The sequence below is a fragment of the Geotrypetes seraphini genome, chromosome 1 (genome assembly GCF_902459505.1).
Source record: "Geotrypetes seraphini chromosome 1, aGeoSer1.1, whole genome shotgun sequence".
NCBI classification, from domain to species: domain Eukaryota; kingdom Metazoa; phylum Chordata; class Amphibia; order Gymnophiona; family Dermophiidae; genus Geotrypetes; species Geotrypetes seraphini.
This window is the reverse complement of record NC_047084.1, coordinates 289,396,765-289,420,942: the sequence shown is the minus strand read 5'-3', so window position 1 is coordinate 289,420,942 and position 24,178 is coordinate 289,396,765. Positions and strand designations below refer to the sequence as shown.

At 46.9% G+C, this 24,178-nt stretch overlaps 1 protein-coding gene across 1 annotated transcript in view; it reads right to left on the bottom strand.

Annotated features, from left to right (window-relative positions):
* The window catches only part of NAGK (N-acetylglucosamine kinase), a 104,310-nt gene that overhangs the window by 30,913 nt on the left and 49,219 nt on the right, over positions 1–24,178 (bottom strand). The window contains exon 6 of the mRNA XM_033953349.1: positions 13,643–13,755. Within this exon, the coding sequence (XP_033809240.1) occupies positions 13,643–13,755 (113 nt within the window). The remainder of the gene's footprint in view (positions 1–13,642; positions 13,756–24,178) is intronic.

The following is a 24,178-nucleotide window of genomic DNA, read 5'->3' as shown; positions in this document are numbered from 1 at the left end:
ATGTGAGTAAGGCCTTTTAGTGTTGCAGAGGGGGTATCTTTTTCCATATAGGGTTTTGATTTGAGTTGTTTGGAAAAAATTTGTCCCCATGTCATTCTCTATTAGGTGCCTCTCTGTGAATTAGGTGTTCTTAGGCTCCGATATCAGTGCCTAACTTCAGGCGAAGAAAATCCTGGCATATATATGGTGCACCTAAATGTTAGGACACTGAGCACTGCCTAAGCATACTTAGGCAACGCTAAATGTGATTCTCTAATGGGTGCCTAAGTTTTATAGAATCGGTGCCGATATTGGTACCTGACTTTAGGTGGACATTCCAAATCAGGGCCAAAATGCCTAAGAATGAGCTTTCACCCTATCATCTCTTTGGCAGGCCTGGGAGACACTTAGGTTGGCTGTGTAGTATGATATGATTAATTCTGCTGGACTTAAAATTATAAATTTAATTTTGATGGATTTAAAGTAAAGTGCATTTCTAACTTGAGACTAGATTAACTAAACCATGTGTGATCCGTTTCCATTTGCATGCAGGCCGACAAATTCACTAAAGGCCTGCATGCAAATGGAGATGATTGTTGGCATGCCCCCAGCCAACTGCACGGATCGCTAAAGCCCTGACAGTAGTGATAGGAGAAACAGCCTCCTGTCACTGCTGTCAGGGCTTCTGCCGGCTTTAATTTTTTTTTTTTTTTTTTTTTTTAAATCGGACAGATATTTTGCGTGTTTTACACACACAAAATATTTGCCTGATTAAAAAACAAACAAACAAAAAAATTAAACCCCGCCTCCCAACAAGTGCCCCGAACACCTCTCCCCGAACCCCACAAAAAATTTGCCATGACACCGCTTAAAATTATGACAGGAGGGTTCTCACTCTCTCCTGCCATCAGTCCCACCCACCCAAAAACTAACGGCAGGAGGAATGCCAACTTCTGTGATTCACGGGGTGGGGCCTAAGGCCCTGACTGGCTAGTGCCTCAGCCAATTAGGAACTTCCTTAGGGCTGAGCCTTAGGAAGTCCCTGATTAGCTATTGCTTTGACCAATCAGGGACTTCCTTAGGCTCAGCCCTAAGGAAGTCCCCGTTTGGCTCAGGTGCCCCAGGCCTCGCCCATGGAAGGAGCCTGAGCCAATCAAGGCCTTAGGCTCCTCCCTTTGCATCATGATGCACCAGGGCAGGGCCTAAGGCTCACATTTGCGGTGCGTCATGGCTAGGAGCAGGAGGACACTGCGGTTCCTCCTGCTCCCAAAGACAGTGGAGGACAGCGCTGGAAACCTAAGGAGCAGGAGGGATTGAGCATCCCTCCTGCTGCTGTTAGGTACAGGGGAGGTTTCTGGCTGGGCTGGGTCGGGCCAGTTGGGGGGTGCGTTGAGCTGGTCGGGGGGTGGGGGGGTGGCAAATACTGGTCGGGGGGGGGGTGTTGGTTGGTGGCAGGAGGGAGAATTGGCATCCTTCCTGCCATATTCGCATGGGGAGGGCAGCGTCGGGTTGTGGTAAGAAGGAGTGGGCATCTCTCCTGCTATTTGTGGGGGTATCGTGTTTGTCGGGGGGGGGGGCCCTCGGCTGTTTGACAGGTCTGCCTGTATTTTCATTTTTTTTTATGGGGCAGATATTTGTCATGCGTAACACATGCAAAATATCTGTGCCATGGAAAAAAAAATGAATAAAAAAAAGACAGGCAGGCCTGTCAAAAAACCTGTCGGTTTGCTTAGTGAATCCAGCCCTTGGTTTCTGAAAGACTTGAACCAACACTGCTATCTGCCAGAAGTGTTAAGTGCCTCTATTCAGGAAAGACAAAACAGCCAGGGTGGATACCAGTGAAACTGCTCCATAATAAAAGGTGTATCAAGGGAGAACAAAAGAAGGGCAGGGTGTGTGCCAGTATTATGTCGCACCACATTCAAAAATGAACTACCCCCAGTCTGCAACAACAATACTTAAGTTTCAAGTTTATTTTAAAATTTGATTAAATCGCAATATCATACTTCAAAGCAATGTACAATTAAAACAAACAAAAAAAGAACTCAGGTCACACGAATAGTGTGGGTGGCGCTACAATAAAGAGGAGAGAGAGAAGAAGAGAGAGAAAAAGAGAAAGAGAGAGAGAGAGAATGAATAGGGCTACATTCACTAACCTGCCCGAATTGGAACAATCCATTTCCGATTCGGCCAGGTCCGACTGATTCACAAATCAGTCATATTCAAATGGGGGCGATCGAAGGAACGCCCCCACTTGCGAACAGGGATCGCAAATGTGCGATCCCCGCTCAGGCGCAGCCCCTGACAGTAGTGACAGGAGAAGCAGCCTTCTGTCACTGCTGTCAAGGCTTGTAATTTTTTTTTTTTTTAATCGGGTAGATATTTTGCATGTTTTACACACGCAAAATATCTGCTCGGTTAAAAAAAATAAAGCTCCTCCCTCCCTCTGGAACTGCTTCCTCCCTCCCCAAACTTCTACAAAATGGCACCCCCTAAACGTGGCCCCGCCGATGCCCCACAAAAGGCAGGAAGGATACAACTCCCTCCTGCCATGTGAAACTACATCCTGATCTGGCCGACCCACCTCCCTCCCTCCCTACAGCTCTACCCGGGGCGCCTCAGCCAATCAGGGCCTTAGGCCCCTCCCCTTGCATCAGATGATGCATCGGGGCCTGGCCTAAGGCCGCACTCGTTGGTGGAGAAGGCGTGAAGCAGGAGGGACTGAGAACTCCTCCTGCTCCCAACAATATTAAGGTAAGGGGAGGGGTTGGGCCTTGCCCGGTCATTCTGCCGGCCTCAGAGGCCTGGAGCAGGAGGGAATGAGCATTCCTCCTGCTCCCAATGATTCTTAAAGGTAGGGGGGAGCGGGGGGCCCTGCCCGGCCTAGGTTGAGCTACATGCAGGGAGGGAGGGAGATGGGCCAGTATGGGGTTTCACATGGCAGGAGGGATTGTGGTGTGGGGTGAGTGGCGCGGGGGGTGGAATGGGTCTAGGCCGTGACTTTAAAAAAAAACAAAAAACAAAACAAACAAACAAACTTTTGTAGGCAAGGGAGCCCGTGGTTTTAACCCACGGGTTAAAACCACGGGCTCTCAGTGCAGAGAAGGGCAGGAGAGATTCAGGGTAGCAGGCAGGAGACATCTGGGGACGAGCAGGGCGGTGATTTGGGGCAGAGCAGGCAGGAGATATGTAATGTAATGTAATTTATTTCTTATATACCGCTACATCCGTTAGGTTCTAAGCGGTTTGAAGTTAGGTTCTAAGCGGTTTGAAGAAAATATCGGGGAAGAACATCGGGGCAGCAGGCAGGAGAGATTCGGGGTAGCAGAGAGCAGGGCTGGCAGAGAGAAGGGCTGTGATCTGGGCTTGTATGGAGCAGGGGAGTAGGAAAGATGTTTGTGACTGGTTATTTATTAACTCTTTAGGTTTAACGTATACAGATGAAGAAGTAGCTTTGCTGTTTTTGGCACTTTAAGTAATTCAATTTAAAGATTCATGTTATCTGCAAATGGTGCTTTAAGATGCGATGATTGGGTGGTGAGACAGTAGTGTCGGAGCTTACGCCCCAGTTATTGTCTTCATGATTCTGAGCACAAAAAGCTACCAAGATACATATGCAAAATTGAAACTGCTTTTGTTGAAATTTATTTATGAGTGATTATTTCATTTTGTCTAAGTATACCTCTTTATAATCACTCAAGTGGAAACTCCTTGAGTTCATTTGCCCCTATTTGTGTGTATTCACCACATTCTCTGGCAACGAATTCCAAACTTTAATTAAAAGTTGAGTGAAGAAATAGTTTCTCCTGTTTATTTTAAATCTACTACTTTGTAGCTTCATCACATTTCCCCTAGTCCTAGTATATTTGGAAAAAGAAAACAAGAGATTCACACCTTTTCCACTCTACTCAGTATTTTCCAGACCTCTATCATATCTCCCCTGAGCTGTCTTTTCCAAACTGAGGAACCCTAGCCACTTTAGCCTTTCCTCATAGGGAAATTGTCCCATACCTTTTATCATTTTCGTCACACTTCTCTGTACCTTTTCTAATTCTGCTATATCTTTTTTGATACACGGCAACCAGACTTGCATACAGTATTTGAGGCACGGCCGTACCTAGAGCAATACAAAGGCATATCATTTTCATCTTTGTTTTCCATTCTTTTCCTGATAATTCTAACATTTGCTTTCTTAGCTGCTGCTGCACACTGAGCTGAGGGTTTCAATGTATCCTCAATGAAGACACTTTGATCCTTTTCCTGGGCGGTGACTCCTAACATGGAACCCTGCATCAGATAGCTATTGTTCGGTTTCATCTTTCCCACAAACATCACTTTGCACTTACATTAAATGTCATCTGCCATTTTGATGCCAAGTCTTACAAGGTCCTCTATCAATTTTTCACAATCATCTTGTGACTTAAATTTGCTGATGAGAAAGTTATCTCACTAGTTTTTCCCATCTCTAGATCATTGATAAATATGTCAAAAAGCAGCAGTCCCAGCAAAGACACATGGGGAACCCCACTATTTTTTCCAGAAACAACCTACTGTATATACTTGAATATAAACTGAGATTTTAGGGCCCCAAAATGGGGGTCTAGGTTTTTATTCGATTCAACCCCCATCCCGCACCCACTGCGGGCCTCCAATACTTCCCGGGTTGTCCAGTGGTATGGGGAGCCGGCGCTTCCATCAATCCCTCCCTCCCAGCGACTTTGCTTGTAAAACTAGATATCCCTCCCTTCCCTCCCAGTCCCCCCTTCAGGCCTAGCTTAGATCCCCGGTGGTCCAGCAGTGAGGCGGGGCAGGAACGATCCCTCTATGCTCCTGTCCGGCAGTCTCTGTAAAAAAAAAAAAATAAAAAGGCTGCTGTGAGTTTCCACGGCAACCTTTGAGAAACTCGTAGTTTTGCAAAGGCTTCGGAACTAGCGGCAGCCAGTTTATTTTACTTCAAAAACTGTTGGGCAGGAGCATAGAGGGATTGCTCCTGCCCCGCCTCACTGCTGGACCACCAGGGGCCTAAGGTAGGCTTGCAGGGGGACTGGGAGGGGAGGGAAGGGGAGGAGCTGGGCTGGTTAGCTAGCTGTACAAAGTCATCATGAAGGAGGGATTGACAGCAGCACTGGCTCCCCACTTCGCCAGGGCTGTACTGAAGGCCCACGGTGGGTTGGGGGGGGACTGTCTGTCTGCACCACCAGGGAAGTACTGAAGGCCTGTGGTGAGGGGGGGGGCAGACTGGCTGGTTGTTTGGTTATAAAGCTGGCAGACAGGACACCAGGGAAGGGAGGAGGTGTCGCTTCTGTTTTGGTACTTGAATATAAACCATCGGCTTATATTACATTCAAACTTTTTTCCTCCTCTTTTTTTTTGGGGGGGGAGGTTACCTCGTTTTGGTTTATATTCAAGTATATACAGTAATTTTTCTTGTATCAAAAAACTGCAAAGGACAGTCATCTGATAAGAACATAAGCATCGCCTCTGCCGAGTCAGACCATAAGTCCATCGTGCCCAGCTGTCCGCTCCTGCAGCGGCCCCCTAGGTCAATGACCTGTAAGTGATCCTTTACTAAGACATCTTATCCTGTATAGTACCCCTCTAATTATACCCTTCAATCCCCTTTTCCTTCAGGAACTCGTCCAATCCCTTTTTGAAACCCAAAATTGTACTCTGCTCTACCACCTCCTCTGGAAGCGCATTGTAGGTATTCACCACCCTTTGAGTGAAGAAGAACTTCCTAGCATTTGTTCTGAATCTGTCTCCCTTCAATTTTTTTGAGTGCCCTCTTGTTTTTGTTGCCCCCGCCAGTCTGAAGAATCTGTCCCTCTCTACCTTCACTATCCCCTGCATGATCTTGTAAGTTTCTATCATGTCCCCTCTAAGTCTCCGCTTTTCCAGGGAAAAGAGCCCCAGCTTCTCTAGCCTCTCAGCATATGAAAGGTTTTCCATGTCCTTTATCATTCTTGTTGCTCTTCTCTGGACCCTCTCGAGTATTGCCATATCCTTCCTAAGGTACGGTGACCAGTACTGAACGCAGTACTCCAGATGTGGGCGCACCATCGCCCGATACAGCGGCAGGATAACTTCTTTGGTTCTGGTAGTGATTCCCTTTTTGATAATGCCTTCTTTGAGGCCGATGCGCATTGTGCCTCCGGCTTCATTGTTTTGCCCACCAAAACCCCCAAGTCCTTTTCTAGGTTGCTTACCCCCAATACCATCCCTCCCATCGTGTAGTTGTACATCGGGTTTCCTTTCCCTATGTGCAAGACTTTGCATTTCTCCACATTGAAGCTCATTTGCCATTTATTTGCCCATTCACTCAGTTTGTTCAGGTCCCTTTGTAGTTCTTTACATTCCTCAACTGTTCTAACCCTACTGGAGAGTTTTGTGTCGTCCGCAAATTTTATAACTTCGCACTTTGTCCCTACTTCCAGGTCATTAATGAATATATTGAACAGCAGTGGTCCCAGCACTGACCCCTGCGGGACACCACTCGTGACTCCTTTCCAGTCAGAGTAGTGTCCCTTTACTCCTACCCTCTTTTACAGCAGAGCAGTAAGTAATAATCCTGATGTAGCGAACCAACATTACGCTTCTAGGTCTGAGGTAAGTACCCTTACTGCAAACGAACCGCTAGGAGACAATTTGAGCAAACAGAAAGAGTGGAGAGCTATGTATGTTAACGCACACAGCCTAGGGAATAAATTTCTAGAACTAGAAACAGAAATAGTTAATGCAGACCTAGATGTAGTAGCAATATCCGAAACATGGTTCACAGACTCTCATGGGTGGGATATAACCATACCAGGATACAACCTGATTAGACAGGACAGAGAGGGTAGGTTAGGTGGTGGGGTAGCACTTTACATCAAAGAGAACATTAAGACAACTAGGATCACAGATCTATGTCAAGTATACTGGGGAATCCATCTGGGTAAACTTGGCCAGAGGTAGAGAAAAATGCCTGTACCTTGGTGTGGTATACAGACCTCTGAGACAATCGGAGGAAAAGGACGCAGAATTAATTGAAGACATTGAGAATATCACCTTACGGGGGGAGGCTGTTCTATTAGGAGACTTCAACATGCCTGATGTAGACTGGAACACACTATCAGCGACAACTTGTGATAGCAGGAGGATATTAACGTCCATGAAGGGAGTATGGCTCAAACAAATGGTACTAGAGCCCACTAGGGCCCAGGCCATCCTGGACCTGGTACTTACGAATGGGGAAAGCGTCTCAGACGTCTCGGTGGGAGAGACGCTAGCCACCAGTGACCATAACATGGTATGGTTTAACCTTAAGAAAGGCTTCCCTAGATCACAAACCAAAACAAGGGTACTCAATTTCAGGGGCATTGACTTCGCACGCATGGGAGATTTCGTCTACCAGATGCTGCAGGTTCAAGAAGTAACTGATAATGTGGAAGCTATGTGGACAACCTTGAAATCGATCCTTCATGAGGCAACTATCCGCTACATAAAATCGGTAACCAAACAACAAAGAAAAAGGAAACCCCAATGGTTCACAGATGAGGTATCACACCTCGTCAAAGAGAAGAAAAGAGCATTTCTATCATACAAACGAATGGGGGAAAAAGAAGCAAACATTGAATACAGGACAAAGTCTGCAGCGGTCAAAACAGCAGTCAGGGAGGCCAAACTTCGTATGGAAGAAACTCTAGCGAACAACATCAAGAAAGGGGACAAATCCTTCTTCAGATACATTAGCGACAGGAAAAAGAACACAAACGGGATAGTACGCCTTAGAACGCCAGACGGGAATTATGTGGAAACTGACTCCGATAAAGCCAAACTACTGAATGATTACTTCTGTTCAGTCTTTACCTGCGAGGCACCAGGGCACGGGCCTCGGCTGGATACAAAGCAAAGCCTGGATGACCCATTTCAGAAGTTTGAGTTCACACCAGCTGATGTTTACAGAGAACTGTCAAGACTCAAGGTGAACAAAGCCATGGGACCGGACAATCTGCACCCAAGAGTGCTCAGAGAGCTATGCGATGTTTTGGCGAAACCATTAGCCATGCTCTTCAATCTCTCCCTAAGTACGGGGAGAGTCCCCCTGGACTGGAAAACTGCCAATGTTGTTCCTCTGCACAAAAAGGGTTGCAGAGTGGAGGCTGCAAATTACAGACCAGTAAGTCTCACATCAATAGTGTGTAAACTCATGGAAACTCTACTTAAAGGGAAATTAGACACGATATTGGATGATGGGAATCTGAGGGATCCCTGTCAACATGGATTCACTAGGGGCAGGTCATGCCAATCCAATCTTATCAGCTTCTTCGACTGGGTGACAGGAAAGCTAGACTTGGGAGAGTCTCTGGACATAGTGTACTTGGATTTCAGTAAAGCGTTTGACAGTGTCCCACACCGTAGACTATTAAACAAGATGAAATCTATGGGGTTAGGTGAGAAACTAACGGCATGGGTCAATGACTGGCTGAGTGGAAGACTTCAGAGGGTGGTGGTCAATGGCACCCTCTCTAAGAAATCGGAGGTGACTAGCGGAGTACCGCAGGGCTCAGTCCTGGGACCATCCCTTTTTAACATATTCATAAGGGACTTGACCCAAGGGCTTCAGGGAAAAGTAGCGCTGTTTGCCGATGACGCCAAACTGTGTAATATAGTAGCGATCTCGCAGATGGTATGGCGCAGGATCTGATCAAGTTGGAAAACTGGTCCTCAACATGGCAGCTGGGCTTCAACGCGAAGAAGTGTAAGGTGATGCATCTCGGAAGCAGAAATCCATGCAGAACATACACCTTGAATGGAGAAACACTAGCTACGACCTCAGAAGAACGGGACTTGGGAGTAATCATCAGTGCAGACATGAAGGCTGCCAAACAAGTAGAGAAGGCCTCATCCAAGGCAAGGCGAATGATGGGATGTATCAATAGAAGCTTCGTCAGCCGTAAACCTGAAGTCATAATGCCACTGTACAGAGCCATGGTGAGACCTCATCTGGAGTACTGTGTACAATTCTGGAGGCCACATTACCGTAAAGATGTACTTCGAGCTGAGTCAGTCCAGCGAATGGCCACTAGGATGGTCTCCGGACTAAAGGGTCTCTCATACAAGGAAATAATAATAATAATAATAATTTTATTTCTTATATACCGCTGTACCGTGAGGTTCTAAGCGGTTTACAGTATAAACAGAAGAAATGCAATAAGTAAGATTAATTAAGATGAAGAGAAAGTACTTAGAGTTCCCTGACTATCCCAAAGGCTCACATTCTTGCTAAAGTACTTGAGAAAAATAAATTAGTTAGGTTATAAACATAGAGTAGAAGAAGGTAGGAAAACAGTTCATAGGAAAATTAATTTCGAATACATTATACATTATATATTGTTCAAGGCGGAATACAAATTATAGGAATTACCAAAAGAATTGCGTAATATAGATTATCTAGATAAATTACATAACAGTGATTCGTGTACATTACATGGTGTGGTACTGGGCAAATTGCGGCTCTACTCTCTAGAGGAGCGCAGGGAGAGGGGTGACATGATTGAGACATTTAAGTACGTCACAGGTCGTGTCGAGGTGGAAAACGACATATTCTTTCCTAAGGGACCTTCAGTCACAAGGGGGCACCCGCTCAAACTCAGAGGAGGGAGATTTGGTGGTGACACCAGGAAGTATTTCTTTACAGAAAGGGTGGTGGATCACTGGAACAAACTACCGGTGCAGGTGATCAAGGCCACTAGCGTGCTCGACTTTAAGAATAAATGGGACATCCACGTGGGATCTCTACCTGGGTCGAGCAGCACTCTGACTTAATGGGGTGGGACAGTAGAGTGGGCAGACTTGGTGGGCTGTAGCCCTTTTCTGCCGTCATCTTTCTATGTTTCCTGTCCGCCAGCCAATTTCTGATCCATCTGTGCATGTCCCCTTCCACCCCGTGGTTCCACAGTTTCCTTAGTAGGCGCTCGTGGGGTACCTTGTCGAAGGCTTTTTGGTAGTCCAGATATATGATATCTATGGGGTCACCTTTGTCCAATTGTTCGTTTATCCCCTCAAAGAAGTGCAGTAGGTTCGTTTGGCATGATCTTCCTTTGCAGAAACCGTGCTGGCTGGTTCTCAACAGATTATTTCTTTCTATATGCTCATTTATGCTGTCCTTGATTAATGATTCGGCCATCTTCCCCGGAACTGAGGTTAAACTCACCGGTCTGTAGTTCCCTGGGTCTCCTCTGGATCCCTTTTTGTGTTTAAATGATTTTTATTATTCCAGCAGTAAGAAGCAAATGCAAACAGTAGTACCATTCAGGAAATAACATTTTCAACAATATAATCAGTTCCCCTCCCATCCCCCCCCCCCCCCCCCAAGAGTCCATGGCCAGTCCAACAGCTGAGAGTGGGAATAAAATCTTAAAGATTCAAAAGTCTACTGTGAGCACGCGGTGTGAGGTCCTGCCAGAAGTGCTCCCACACCTGACAAAATTTGCGACCCGGGCCAAGAGTCAAGTCTCCCACCATGCGTCTCTCCAGTGTTGCGTGCACTATCATTAGGGATCGCCAATGTGCATATGATGGGGGATCACGGGAGAGCCAGTTGGTGAGGATGGCTTTTTTTCCCATCAAAAGGGCTCTGGAGATAAATGCTGACATTCCCCTGGGTTTGGGCGAGGCTATATTATAAAATCCAAATAACGCCCTCGGTTGTGGAAGCCATCGCCTTCCCCAAAGCGATGTAGTATATAGGCCAAGATGTCTCCAAAATTGCTGGATTGCGGGGCAGGTCCAAAACATGTGACTCAAAGATGCGTGAGCCTGATTGCATTTCAGGCTAGAATGCGACGCAGTAATCCCCATCCGGGCTGCACGTTCCGGTGGAATGTAAAGTCTAAGAACAATTTTCAATTGCATTTCTCAGTGACACCTTCTGAATGTTCTTCAGTACCCGTTGTAACTGTTGAGCAGTCAACTGGCAATGCAAGTCCTCAGCCCACGCTGTCGCTAATATATCCAGATTCGTACTTGGTTGGCAATCCCGGATCCCCACAATATGAAATCGTACAGGAATCCTCTGTTGGGCTGAAAGGCTGAAGAGTTCCGAAAGCGCCTCCCTGCACTGGATCCCTTTTTGAAGATAGGTGTAACATTCGCTATCCTCCAGTCCTCCGGGACTACCCCTGATTTCAAGAATAGGTTGCAAATCTGCTGTAGTAACTCCGCTATTTCGTCTCTGAGCTCTTTCAGTATTCTCGGGTGGATTCCATCTGGTCCCGGAGAGTTGTCCCAGAGATTTATCTATCTGTTTGAGTACGTCTTCAAGGCTCACCTCCATTGACAATAATTTTTCCTGTTGATCCCCCTTGAAGATTTTTTCTGGTTTCGGCAGGTTGGATTGTCCTCTTTTGTGAAGACTGACGAGAAGAATGTGTTTAATCTGTCTGCCACCTCCTTTTCCTCTCCCTTCCTGTCTTCCTCATCCAGGGGTCCCACCTCCTCCCTCGCCAGTTGCTTTCCTTTCACATATCGAAAGAATGGTTTAAAATTTCGTGCCTCAAACCCCCCCATCTGTTGCATTAAAATTGTAGGCTAACAGGCTGAGAAAAACCTCATTGGCTAAAACCCTCCTAACTCCTGTAATTCTCAAAAATCAGTTCCTTTCCTTAATATCTTTCAACATTATTAATAAGCTTATTACTGGTCTGTAATTTCCAGATCACCTCTGGAACCCTTTAAAAAAAAAAATAAAAAAATCTAGTATCCTGCTTCTAGCAGTGGATAATCCAAGTCACAAGTATCTGGCAGAAACCCAAGTACAATAGTTGTCACATTCCATGCTACTGATCCCAGGGTAAGCAGTGGTTCCCCCCATGTCTGTCTGTCTCAATAGGAAATTGTCCAAACCTTTTTTAAACCCAGACACACTAACTGCTGTTAGTACATCCTTTGGCAATGAGTGCCAGAGCTTAACTACTCTGAGTGGAAAAAAAAAAATCTTTCTTCTGTTTGTTTTAAAAGTATTGCATATCTCCTAGTCTTTGAACTTACTATTTTATCCAGTGGTCTCAAACTCAAACCCTTTGCAGGGCCGCATTTTGGATTTGTAGGTACTTGGAGGGCCTCAGAAAAAATAGTTAATGTCTTATTAAAGAAATGACAATTTTGCATGAGGTAAAACTCTTTATAGTTTATAAATCTTTCCTTTTGGCTAAGTCTTAATAATAATATTGTAATTTATAGCTAAAGAGACATATGATCAAGAAACTGTTTTATTTTACTTTTGTGATTATAATAAACATACTGAGGGCCTCAAAATAGTACCTGGCAGGCCACGAGTTTGAGACCACTGCTTTTACCCATTCTACACCACTTAGAATTTTGTGAGATATGGTGACCAGCACTGAATGCAATTTGAGGTCGCACCATGCAGTGATACAGAGGCATTATAATATTCTTGGTCTTATTTACCATCCCTTTCCTAATAATTCCTAGCATCTTGTTTGCTTTTTTAACCACACTAAGGCTACTTGATTCTTTTTGTAACTACAGTACTCCCCTGAAATTCGTGGGGGTTATGTTCCAGGAGTACCCGCAAACTTCGAAAAAAAAAAAAAAAAAAAGCGAATATTGAATGCAGGAGAGGGTTGCAGGGGCGGTGGCTCGCCACTTTACTGCTTTTTAAACTTGGATCTCGCCGGAGGTACCGAGGACTTCTGCCCATTTGCAGTTGGCTGTCGATCTGCTCTGCCTCCTGCCGTCTTGTGCTTTCGGAACTTTCTCTGGAGTCATTAAAAAAAACCAAAAAAAAAAAACCAACCAAACACGCATGGATAAAACCTGCGAATGACTGAGTCCGCGAATTCACTGGGGGATACTGTACTTTACTTTAGCTTTATGGCTATTTGCATTCTTCTCCCTTGTTTTGTATATTCATGTACATTACTGGAAAGCCCATTAAAGGAGAATATTATTAGAAACTGAGAATGGTCTCCCAGTCTTTTTCCCTTTGAATTTGCTATGCCTTAACACAGTATCTTAAACTGTGTGCCAAGGAACGCTAGTGTGCCTAAGATTTCAGGTGTGCCGCAGTACACTGGGGAGGAGGAGAGGCCCCAGTACCAGCTGACTGCCTACAGGACGTGCCTCTTGTGGTGAGAGGCACATCATATAGGCAATCAGTGGGCACCAGCACCTATCCTTCTCTCCAGCCCTCATCCCTTCTGGCACACCCCCCCCCCCCCACACTGGCATCTCAGGGCCCGCCTGGAGGGCTTTCACACACATCGACATGATGATATCACGCATGCACATGATGTTATCATGGTGATATCCGCGCACTTATAGGTGTCTCAAGCCACGGCCACCACCTTTAGTGTGTCGTGGCTCGAGAAAGTTTGATGGAGACTGCCTTAACAGGTAACATTTTGAGCTCACTATCCTTAAATGTCTATGTGCCTTGAGAGAAGTTGGGGAGAACCAGAGTGCATTTTTGGCCATGATGATACACGTTGGCTTCTGGAATATCCCTCAGAACCGCCAATCTAGCTCTGCACCGAGTCACACACAGTAAAAGAAAAGGTGTACTGATCTCCCCAGAAAATTTTATAATTCTGTGCATACCCCTTGCCCCCAGCTAGTTGGCAAAGGTTTCTAGAGAGATCACAATGTATTTATACTGCACCTGGAAATAGTCAAACATGGCCTGCTTGACATAGCTGATATCATATGGAGGAACCACAAGATTGTCTATGGCATCAAAAACAATCTTTACAGCCTGGTGAGCAATCCAGTATGCTGAGAGAGGTGGAAAGAAACAGAAAAAAAAGGTTAAACAGTAAAAACCTTCAAATGCAGTGTGGTCCCTAGAAAGGGTGCCATTTGTTGATGAGCTCAAGTCGGTGATTCCCAAACGTGTCCTGGGGGGTTTTCAGGATATCCACAATGAATATCAATGAGGCATATTTGCATGCCAAAGAGGCAGCATACGCAAAACAATCTCATGAATATTTATTGTGAATATCCTGAAAACCTGACTGGTTGAGGTTTCCCCAGGTCAGGTTTGGGAATCACTGGCTTAAGTCAAGGCTGGGGAGGGGATGCTAAGGGTTGGGACTTGTATACCACCTTTTTATAGTAGTTATACAGCCACATTCAAAGCGATTTACATACAGGTACTTCAAGCATTTTCCCCATCTGTCCTGGTGGGCTCACGATCTATCTAATGTACCTGGGGCAGTGTAGGATTACCGTATTTTCACGTAGATAATGTGCACCCGTGTAAAACGCGCACACGGGTATAGCGCGCGAAAAACACAAATTTCTGTACAGAAATTTTTATATACCGCGCACACCCGTATACCGCGCTTGCTGCCCGACTCTCCTTTCGCTCGCCCCGACTCTCCTCTGGAGACCCTGACTCTCTTTTCGCCCGCCCCGACTCTCCTTTCCCCCTTGAAGTACTGTCCCTACCCTGAAAGCCTGATGCCCCCCCCCTGATGTCCGATTCACCACCCCGCAGGACCACTCGCACCCCCACCCCGAAGGACCGCTTGCACGCACCCCCACCCCGAAGGAGCGCTCGCACTCCCACCCCGAAGGAGCGCTCGCACCCCCACCCGAAGGACTGCTCGCACCCCCACAGCTTCCCCCCCCTCCCCCATGGAGAAGCTGTCTACCTTGTTTCCGGATGCCAGCGAGCCCAGCTGTTTCCTCTGCCAGCGGTCCCGCCCCTTCTCTGAGCCCTGCTGCACTGCTTTTTCTTCCGGCGGTCCCGCACTTTCTCTGATGTCAGAGAAAGGGTGGGACCGCCTGAAGAGGAAGCAGTGCAGCACAGGGCTCTGAGAAGGGGCAGGACCACCGGCAGAGGAAGCAGCTGGGCTCGCTGGCATCCGGAAACAAGGTAGACAGCTTCTCCATGGGGGAGGGGGGGAAGCAGTGGAGGTGCGAGCGGTCCTTCGGGTGAGGGTGCAAGCGGTCCTTCGGGGTGGGAGTGCGAGCGCTCCTTCCGGGTGATGAATCGGGCATCGGGGGGGGGGGGGGGGAACTATGTAAAAAAAATTTTGTATAACGCGCAAGGGTATGCGCAGTTTGTAAAAACCACGTATAACGCGCGCGTTCTATGCGAGAAAATACGGTAAGTGACTTGCCCAGGGTCACAGGGAGCAATGTGGGATCTGAACCCACAGCCTCAGGGTGCCAAAGCTGTGGCTCATAGATGCACACGTTATGCATATTTTTATGAAGACAGCATATGCACATATCTGCTTTTATAAAATAATTTCTCCAAAAGCTCGTGCATAAGGTTACACCTGTTCCGAGGCTGGTACATGTGCCACCTCCCTGATCATTCTCCATTCTTGGGCATGCCTATGCTTTTTCATGGAAGTATGTTTTCCGAGTGCCTACTTGATGAATAAATTGCACATGTACATGCTGAAGTACCCTATAAAATCACCACCAAATGGAATCATTCTCAGATTCATTATATGGGTAGAACCGGGTTTTTGTAAATGGGAATTAGAAAGTTACCCTCTCTGTGCACTGGTGAACTTTGATGCAGTGTCACTACACTGTACGTGCATAACCTTACCAGCAGACAGAAGGGGTGTTGCTCTAGGAAAGATTGCTAATCTTCTTTACTGTAAATCCACATTCTATCCCTAAACAACTGGGTAGTCAATCTCATCTCGCAAGATCTCTTGCAGGCAGCTTCATTTGCATAGTTTAGCTCCTCCTCTCTTACTTCTAGACTGCCCTCCAATTTCTTTTTTTAAATTTTATTTTATTGAGAACAATAGCATACAGAACTTCAAAGAAAAAAGGGAACACAATAAGGTAAAATTATGTTCTTACTTGTTAATTTTCTTTCCTTTAGAAGCAGCAGATGAATCCAGAGACCAATGGGAATAGCCCACATCTACCAGCAGGTGGAGATAGAGAAACTGATTAACAGGTGGTTATATTGGCTGGCAATCCTCCTGTCTCATTAGTATAGCTCCTTGCCCAAGCACACGTAACCAGCAATAGGCATCACATGTAAAAAACTTCTTCCCAGGAGAAAAGGCAAAGATACCGAATACAACCATCAACCACAACAAACCGCGTAAGTTGCATAAGACAAAACCGATAGACAACTACCAGAAAGGGAGGGGCTCTGGATTCATCTGCTGCTTCTAAAGGAAAGAAAATTAACAAGTAAGAACATAATTTTACCTTCCTTAGCAAAGCAGCAGATGAATCCAGAGACCAATGGGATGTAGCAAAGCAATCCTTAATTTGGGTGGGAAGCAAACGCCGCCTTCGCAACGACCGAAGCATCAAAAAACCCCTATCGCATGTGCCCGCACATCCATGCAGAGACGCGGAGAGAAGGTACTCTCGGAAGACCTGTTAGCCGTGAGACAAATTTCCTCCAAGGCAAAAATCCTCTGGGCCGAGCCCAAGAAGCAGCCATCGCTCCAGCGGAATGGTCATGAAGTTCAATCGCCACCCGCTCCCCCTCCAGTAGGCAAGCATAAAGAATGTTCTCCTGGACCTAATGAGCGAAGTAGGCATCGGACACCGCCATACGCCTGAGGCGTCCCTTGAAGAATATCAAAAGGAGATATAAACACTAACAGTTGATAGAACCGAGCTCGCGGAGAACTCGACATACGTATCAAAAAATGCAGTGAATAACAGCACTGCTACCAAAATCCCGTCCCAGGAAGAAGGAAGGAAAAAGCGAGCCTGACGGAAAAGAAAGGATGACACCTTCTTAGAAAGAAATAGAGTTACCAGCCGAACTGATACCCCATATTTTGGAAATCAGAAATAGGAATACCCGTTGAACAAGGCATGCCACATAGAAGATTGCAGAGCTGAGGCCATGGCCACAAGAACACCCTGTTCAACGGCACAGCCCTTTGGAATCCCCAAAAGACAAGGAGGAAATAAAGCCTTCAGTAAACTGCGAAGAAATACGTGAGGAATGTCCTCCAAATCGTACTCTCCATGAGGTGCCTGAACATACCGCACTCTGTTTAGGGACTGAACTACATAAAGCTGAGAAGGAAACGAAGAGCCACCTACCCAGTCCTTGTAACAAGCCAAGAAAGGCTCCAGAAGCGGAAGGGAATTGAACGCTAAGCCCTTGGCAATACACTTGTGTCAAAAAAGGAACTCTGGAGTGGTTCAAACGATAAGAAGCACCCAAGAAAGGAAACAAACAACCTCCAAAAGGAAGTAGAAGCCACAATAGAAGATGTCCATAGCACCCAGATAAGCGCAGAAACAACCCGCTTTGCCTAACCAGAACAAGTCGGCCAAGACTTCCAAAAAGCTAGGTCTTAATACTATAGTAGTCCCAATATCCATGATGATTGGACCCCCGGTGAGCAACGACAGAGATACCCGGAAACATCTGTAGCCCAGCTGTCGAAAGACTTAGTAAATCCTTCTAATAAGGATGGGGCCGCTCATCCAGAGAATATACAAATACCGCTCCCGGTAGGCGAGCTCGAGATGGCCAATCCAAGCCATCCTCAGCAAGAGGCCACCACTGAAACAGAGAAGGCGGAGGCGACAAAGGAGCCACGCATCAACCCCCTATCACTGCCCCTCCCTGGGTCCGCCGAATAAGTAAGGAAGCCTAGAATCGAGAGACGAAGCTAAGCGGACTAGACCCAGGAGATATCACGTTCGTAAACAGAGCAAGAACGCCTGAGCCACAAATCTCACTATCCAGGATGCAGAAGATAACACTAGTACTAACATGCCCACTCTCCAGAGTGCACCCAGCACTCTGTAACATACAAGAAATGGTCCATGCTCAGAAATCACGGAGAGTCTATCTAAACTTAGACCTAGATCTACGAAAGGATCAGCCAACAGAAGATGAAGAAGAGAGAGCACCCAATGGAAGCCGAACAACTTCGCCTGCCAACTGAGTACAACGGCTACTGCCCCAGCTGTAGAGAAATACTCCCATTCCAAATACTGATCAAAAGGACCCCCAGCGTCCTTCCTGAAGAAAGATCTGATGCTCTAGCAAAGTAGCCTGACCCTGCTCAAGAGTAGAAGAAAGAACCACTACTGAGCTGCCTCCGAAGACCTGACTCCTGGAGCTGAGGACGGAAGTCACCGAGCCGCCCCAACCCGACAGCCCGGGATGGGCGGTGGGCATAAGCTAGTTCAGTAAAGAGCCAGGCATGTCTCGAAAAGAGAAATCGCGCCGAGCCACTAAAACAAACCGAGTGAAGCAGGAGGAGCATACCAAATAATTGGAGCTCTGAGATACCAGAACTCACCAGAACAACAATCGACTGCTGTAAAGAAAGAAGGGAAAAGCAAGCCGAAGTTCCTAGTGTAGTCAGCACTATGGATCCTAGAAACTGTACAGAATCCCTTGCTCATCGTCCTGGAAAGCGAAGAAGAATGCCAATCTGAAACCGAGACCCCACATCTAAGTCTGCGGAAGAAACACCAGAGTTTCCAATATGAATAAAAACCTCATCCTGATATACGTATCAATAGTACCGGAGAAAAAAAACGCTGTAAATACCTCATCTGTACGTGTAACGAACTGAGGAAAAGAAAACACCCTTTTCGCATCCGACCAATGTCAGGAAGTCCTCCGAGACCAGAAGCCGACTAGAAGAAATTGGATGAATCGTCTGGTAGCGTCAAAACGGTACCACCGTCCACCTCCACCAGCGATCGTGAAGCCAAAGATAGGTGAAATGGCAAGTGCCAAAACCGAAAGCGCTGTTCTAGGAGAGGCAGGCAAACCTAGTGCCGATTCTGAGCTCATAGAGAAAAGGTAAATCGACTCTCAGGTAGTCAGCAGAAAAGTATATAGCTGCCCAATGCCCCCCGGCTTGGCCACCATGTAGGTAGTGGAAACCCAAGCACTACCAGAACCGTCCAGAGGACGCGGAAAGCTTCAGAGAGAAACATAAAACCTGAGGAGGAGGCAAAGGTGCAAGCAACCTGAAAAGTGTACACAGCCCCCTGACGTTGAAGGATAGAGACTACTCCCCCATGAGACCTGACGAGGCCCGGAAGAATTCAGGATCCCCACAGAATGCCATGCAACAAGTCAGCAAATGGCAGGATGAGGAATGGAGGAACCTTAAGAAGAAAGAAATTCTCTTAGGGGGGGAAAAAAAAATCAAGGTGCTTAAAGCAACCCATGAAATAGTTCTAACTTCATATAATGTGAGTGAAATACCTATGGCCTCTAAAGGGAATACGTACTGGATGCAATCAAGACGCTGTATCTAGTGGCCTTTGAAAAACAACAGCCACGCAACAGGTATGAGACAAAAGAGTTGTGCACTGCCCTTAGGACAGCTCTTTGTCTACGAGAAACTACAATGCCATGGAATAGAGGGAGATATACACAGGTGGATAGGCAAATGGCTGGAAAACAGGAAGCAGAGAGTGGGCATAAATGGGAAATTCTCAGACTGGGAGAAAGTGACTAGTGGTGTGCCCCAGAGCTCGGTACTTGGGCCGATCCTATTTAACATTTATATCAATGACCTTGAAGACGGAATATCCAGTGAGATCATTAAGTTTGCAGACGACACAAAGCTATGCCGGACAATCAGAACGCAGAAAGATAGCGAAGAACTCCAGAGCGACTTGTATCAGTTAGAGAAATGGGCAGAGCAATGGCAGATGAAGTTCAACGTGGAGAAATGCAAAGTAATGCATTTAGGCAGTAAGAATAAGGAACACGAGTATAGAATGTCAGGAGCAACTCTGGGTAAGAGCGAACAAGAAAGGGACCTGGGTGTACTGATAGATAGGACCCTGAAGCCGTCGGCACAATGTGCGGCAGCGGCAAAGAAAGCGAACAGAATGTTAGGAATGATAAAGAAAGGAATCATGAGCAGATCGGAGAAAGTCATAATGCCGCTTTATAGAGCAATGGTCAGACCACACTTGGAATACTGTGTCCAACATTGGTCTCCCAAACTAAAGAGGGATATAAAACTGCTGGAGAGGGTGCAGAGACGAGCAACGAAGCTAATAAGAGGTATGGAGAACTTGGAATATGAGGAACGACTCAAGAAACTAGGACTGTTCTCCCTTGAGAAGAGGAGGCTGCGAGGGGACATGATAGAGACGTTCAAAATACTGAAAGACATCGATAAAATAGAGCAGAAAAACAAATTATTTACACTGTCCAACGTGACACGGACAAGAGGACATGGTTTAAAGCTAAGGGGGGACAAGTCCAGGACAAATGTCAGGAGGTTCTGCTTTACGCAGCGAGTGGTGAACGCCTGGAATGTTCTTCCACAGGAGGTTATTAAGGAATCCACTGTGCTAGGATTCAAAGGCAAATTAGATGCACATCTCCTTATGAGAGGCATAGAGGGATATGGGTGGTAAAACTACATCAGGTGTATACCTGACTGGGCCTCCGCGTGTGCGGATCGCCGGACTCGATGGACCATGGGTCTGATCCGGAGATGGCAGTTCTTATGTTCTTATGTTATGTTCTTAAAAAGCTGACAGCAGAAGAAAGGATCCTCACAAAATACAGCCGTGGTCATCAAAACTTAGCTGGAGAAGAAACCGAATTTCAGCAAAGTAGACCAAAACGGAAGACTGAGAATGAATAGAATAAAAAACTGCGGCAGGCTGCAGTAACTGAAACTGCGTGCCAGGAGTTCCAAAAACCAAACGCACCCAAAAGGCAACCTTGATGTGAGGGTAAAAATTTTGTACCTGGGGCAATGAAGTGGTAAGTGGCTTTCCCAGAGTCACAAGGAGCTGTAGTGGGAATCAAACTCACGACCTTAGAGTGCTGAGGCAGCTGCTCTAACCACTAGGCCACTCATGGGCTAGGGTTTTTTTTTTTGTTTTTTTTTTACATCACAGGGACAGAAAGCAGCTCCGCAGCACTACCATACACACTGCGCTCCCAAACTGCACTCCAAGAAGAGACACCGAAGGACGAGCAGTAGAGCTAGCATGAACATTAGAAGCCGCCGAAGTAGAAGGCAAGGAAACAGGCAGTGACGGCACACTCAAAGGCTGGGCAGACTGCGAGCTCTGCAACAGGAAAGCCCGGTGCATAAGCATCACAAATTCTGGCGAAAACGAGCTCAGCCCGAACGCCGCCGACCCTGCCTGGTCCGTGCCAAAGAGTGGCGCCACCCCGCCTACTGACTCCCCGACCGCCGCCGAATTCCCTTCAGCCGTCGAAGCGCCCTGCAACAGGGCCGAGTCAACCGCGAGTGAAGGGGAAGACGGATGCCTTTCCCCAACGCGGGCAATGGCTAAGTCGCATGCTTGCAGGAAAGAATCTTCTGTCGGTGCTTCCGTACAACCGGCAGAGCAGAATCCCGCCAGTGTTCTGCGCTTCCCACAGCGCGAACACCGCAGACCAGCCTCTGCCTCCATGCTTCGTGTCTTTTTTTTTTTTTTCAAATGAGAAAGCCCGCGAACAGCCGCCGATTCCGCCCCCAGACACCAAACAAAAATCGGCACTCGGGAACGAACAAGAGTTAACTAAAGTATAATTTAGCCATAGTACTCACCACCAAAACTCACAACTGCCCCAAAGGAAGAAAGGTAAGGCTGGTAAGTGTCACTGCAGGCCGACTTAATAAGGCACAGCACAGACAAGGCAGGCTCTTGGTTCTTCTCTTTTTATTTTTTATTTTTTTTCAACCTTCCGAGCCAAAGTGATAGCTGCAGCTGCCGCGACGCTACCGCCCAAGAAACTAATCCACGTTCGCGCTTCCGCAAGCGGGAACGGCTCGGACCTAAGTTAGAGGAGCTTCCACCAGCGCCAAGGAAAAAAAAAATGCGTGCTACTGGCCCGTGGCAAAAGCAAAGCTACTACAACCTCCAGCCACACACCCAGAGGGTCCCGAGGTACTGCCGCTTCCTGGGCCAAACATCTCATGGAGGCCACCAGCACTTTAACACAGCTTCACCCCCGCGATAGCTCACAAGCTCCAGCGTGCCTCCAACCCAAAAGAAGCATACTCACATACAGAGGCTAGAGCCCATCAGTGCCGGTATATGCCGCTAAAAGCCGGTTGCTCAGTACCATGAGGCCCGAAGAACCCTTCATAAACTGTGGAGTCCTGATTTTTTTTTTTTTATAACCATGGGAAGAAGAAAAAATAGGGACTCAATCAAACCCTCTATCAATGGAGGGAGGGTAAGGCAGGGACAAGGGGGGGCCCAAGTGTAACCTCTAAAGCCGGCACCGTTCAGCCGGACACCCCTGTCTCACTGAAGAGAAAATCTCAACAGGAGCAACTGAAATTTCCAGCCAGAATCCAGGAGCTATTGGAATAGCGACTTTCCCCTGCTGGGAGATAGAGCATACTAATGAGACAGGAGGATTGCCAGCCAATATAACCACCTGTTAATCAGTTTCTCTATCTCCACCTGCTGGTAGATGTGGGCTATTCCCATTGGTCTCTGGATTCATCTGCTGCTTTGCTAAGGAAAGAAAGCAATGCTTCAGACAAAAGAATATGCAGCTCCCAACAATACAGCATGAGCAGTCCCAAAACATAAAAGACATCGTATATAAGGCTTTAACCCCCCCAAACCCATCCCTCTCCCTACCCTTAGCAATGACAAACCCCAAAATGAAACATACCCCAACCAGTAAAACAGTGAAAGAGAACTCAAAAGTGTGTGATACAAAACCCATCAAGGTGGCAATTGTCGCCAAATGCTGGGCTGTATAAAGAAGCGTAGAAGAATGAAGGCGTTGATGCCCCTGTACAGGTTGTTGGCGAGACCCCACTTGAAGTATTGTATTCAGTTTTGGAGACTGTATCTGGCGAAGGACACAAAAAGGCTTGAAGCGGTTCAGAGGAGGGTGACGAAAATGATAGGAGGTTTGCGCCAAAAGACGTATGAGGAGAGACTGAATGCCCTGAATATGTATACCTTAGATTAGGGGTGTCAAACTCAAATCACATAAGGGGCCGAAATCTAATACACAGGCTAAGTCGCGGGCCAAATTTTTAATTAAGATACTTACCCCCTCGTTTGCTGATGCACAGCGTGGGCTCCAGCGCCGGCGGCTGCTCAGACGCTCACAAGACTTCTGTGAGCGTCTGATCAATTGCTGTCGCCGCCAAAACCCACATCGCACGACAGCAAAGGAGGGGGTTAATCTTAGTAGAAGTATAGGGATACAACCTCTCCAACCTCACACTGGCTACAAAATAAATAAAAATACTTTTCCTCTCTTTTAGGTTCTAGTTCACGCTTGCTGTCTAACATCAGCTCTGGCAGGATACACATTTCAAATCTGACATATTGTAATCACAAAATAGAAAATAAAATTATTTTTTCTACCTTTTGTTGTCTGGTCATTTTGCTTTTAGTCCCAGTTTCTCTTTCTGATTTTGTCTATCTTCTAATTCTCTTTCCAGTGTCTGCTGTCCTCTTCTCTCTTGCTCCAGTCCCCGTCTCCAACATATTGACTTCTCCCTCTCAACTTTTCTCCTTTTTTCTTTTCTGCCCCTGTCCACTCAATCTCGCCCTCTTTCTCATCCTTCTCCTTTTGAAAATTTTCAGCTACCTATCAATTTTCCATCTCCAGATTCAACTTCTCTCCCTTTCTCTTCCCAACTGCTCCCCATCCCAACTATCCCCCTGTCTGCCTGCCTGCCTCCCTCCCCCCAGGTCTACCATTTCTCCCTTTTTCTTCCCAACGGTTCTCCCTTCAAGTATCTTTTTCCCTCTTTCTCCACAATAGCCCAGGTCCAACCTCGCTCTCTTCACAGCCCAGCTTGCCTTTCCCTCTGGTGCTGGTCTGATGTCGCCGCCAAGCCGAGGAGTTTGCCGGCCTCAGTGATTCGGCAGTAATGTACGTGGCTCCCCCTCCTGCTTTTCGCCTGCTGAGGTCTGTCTCCAATGATGTGCAACTTCCTGTTTCTGCCTGGGTGGACTACGGCAGACGGAAGGCAGGAGGGGGAGCCACGGACAACATTGCCGAATCACTGCCTAAGCCAGCAGACTTTCTGGTGTGATGGCGATGTTGGACTGGCACAGGAGCGAGGACACACTGGGCTCTGAGAAAGGGAAGTTCAGGAGCATTTCCTCAGGCCACATAAAAAGGCCAGGTGGGCCGGATTTGGCCTGCAGGCCTTGTGTTTGACACATGTGCCTTAGAGGAAAGGAGGGACATGGGAGATATGATTCAGACATTCAAATACTTGAAAGGTATTAATGAAGAGCAAAA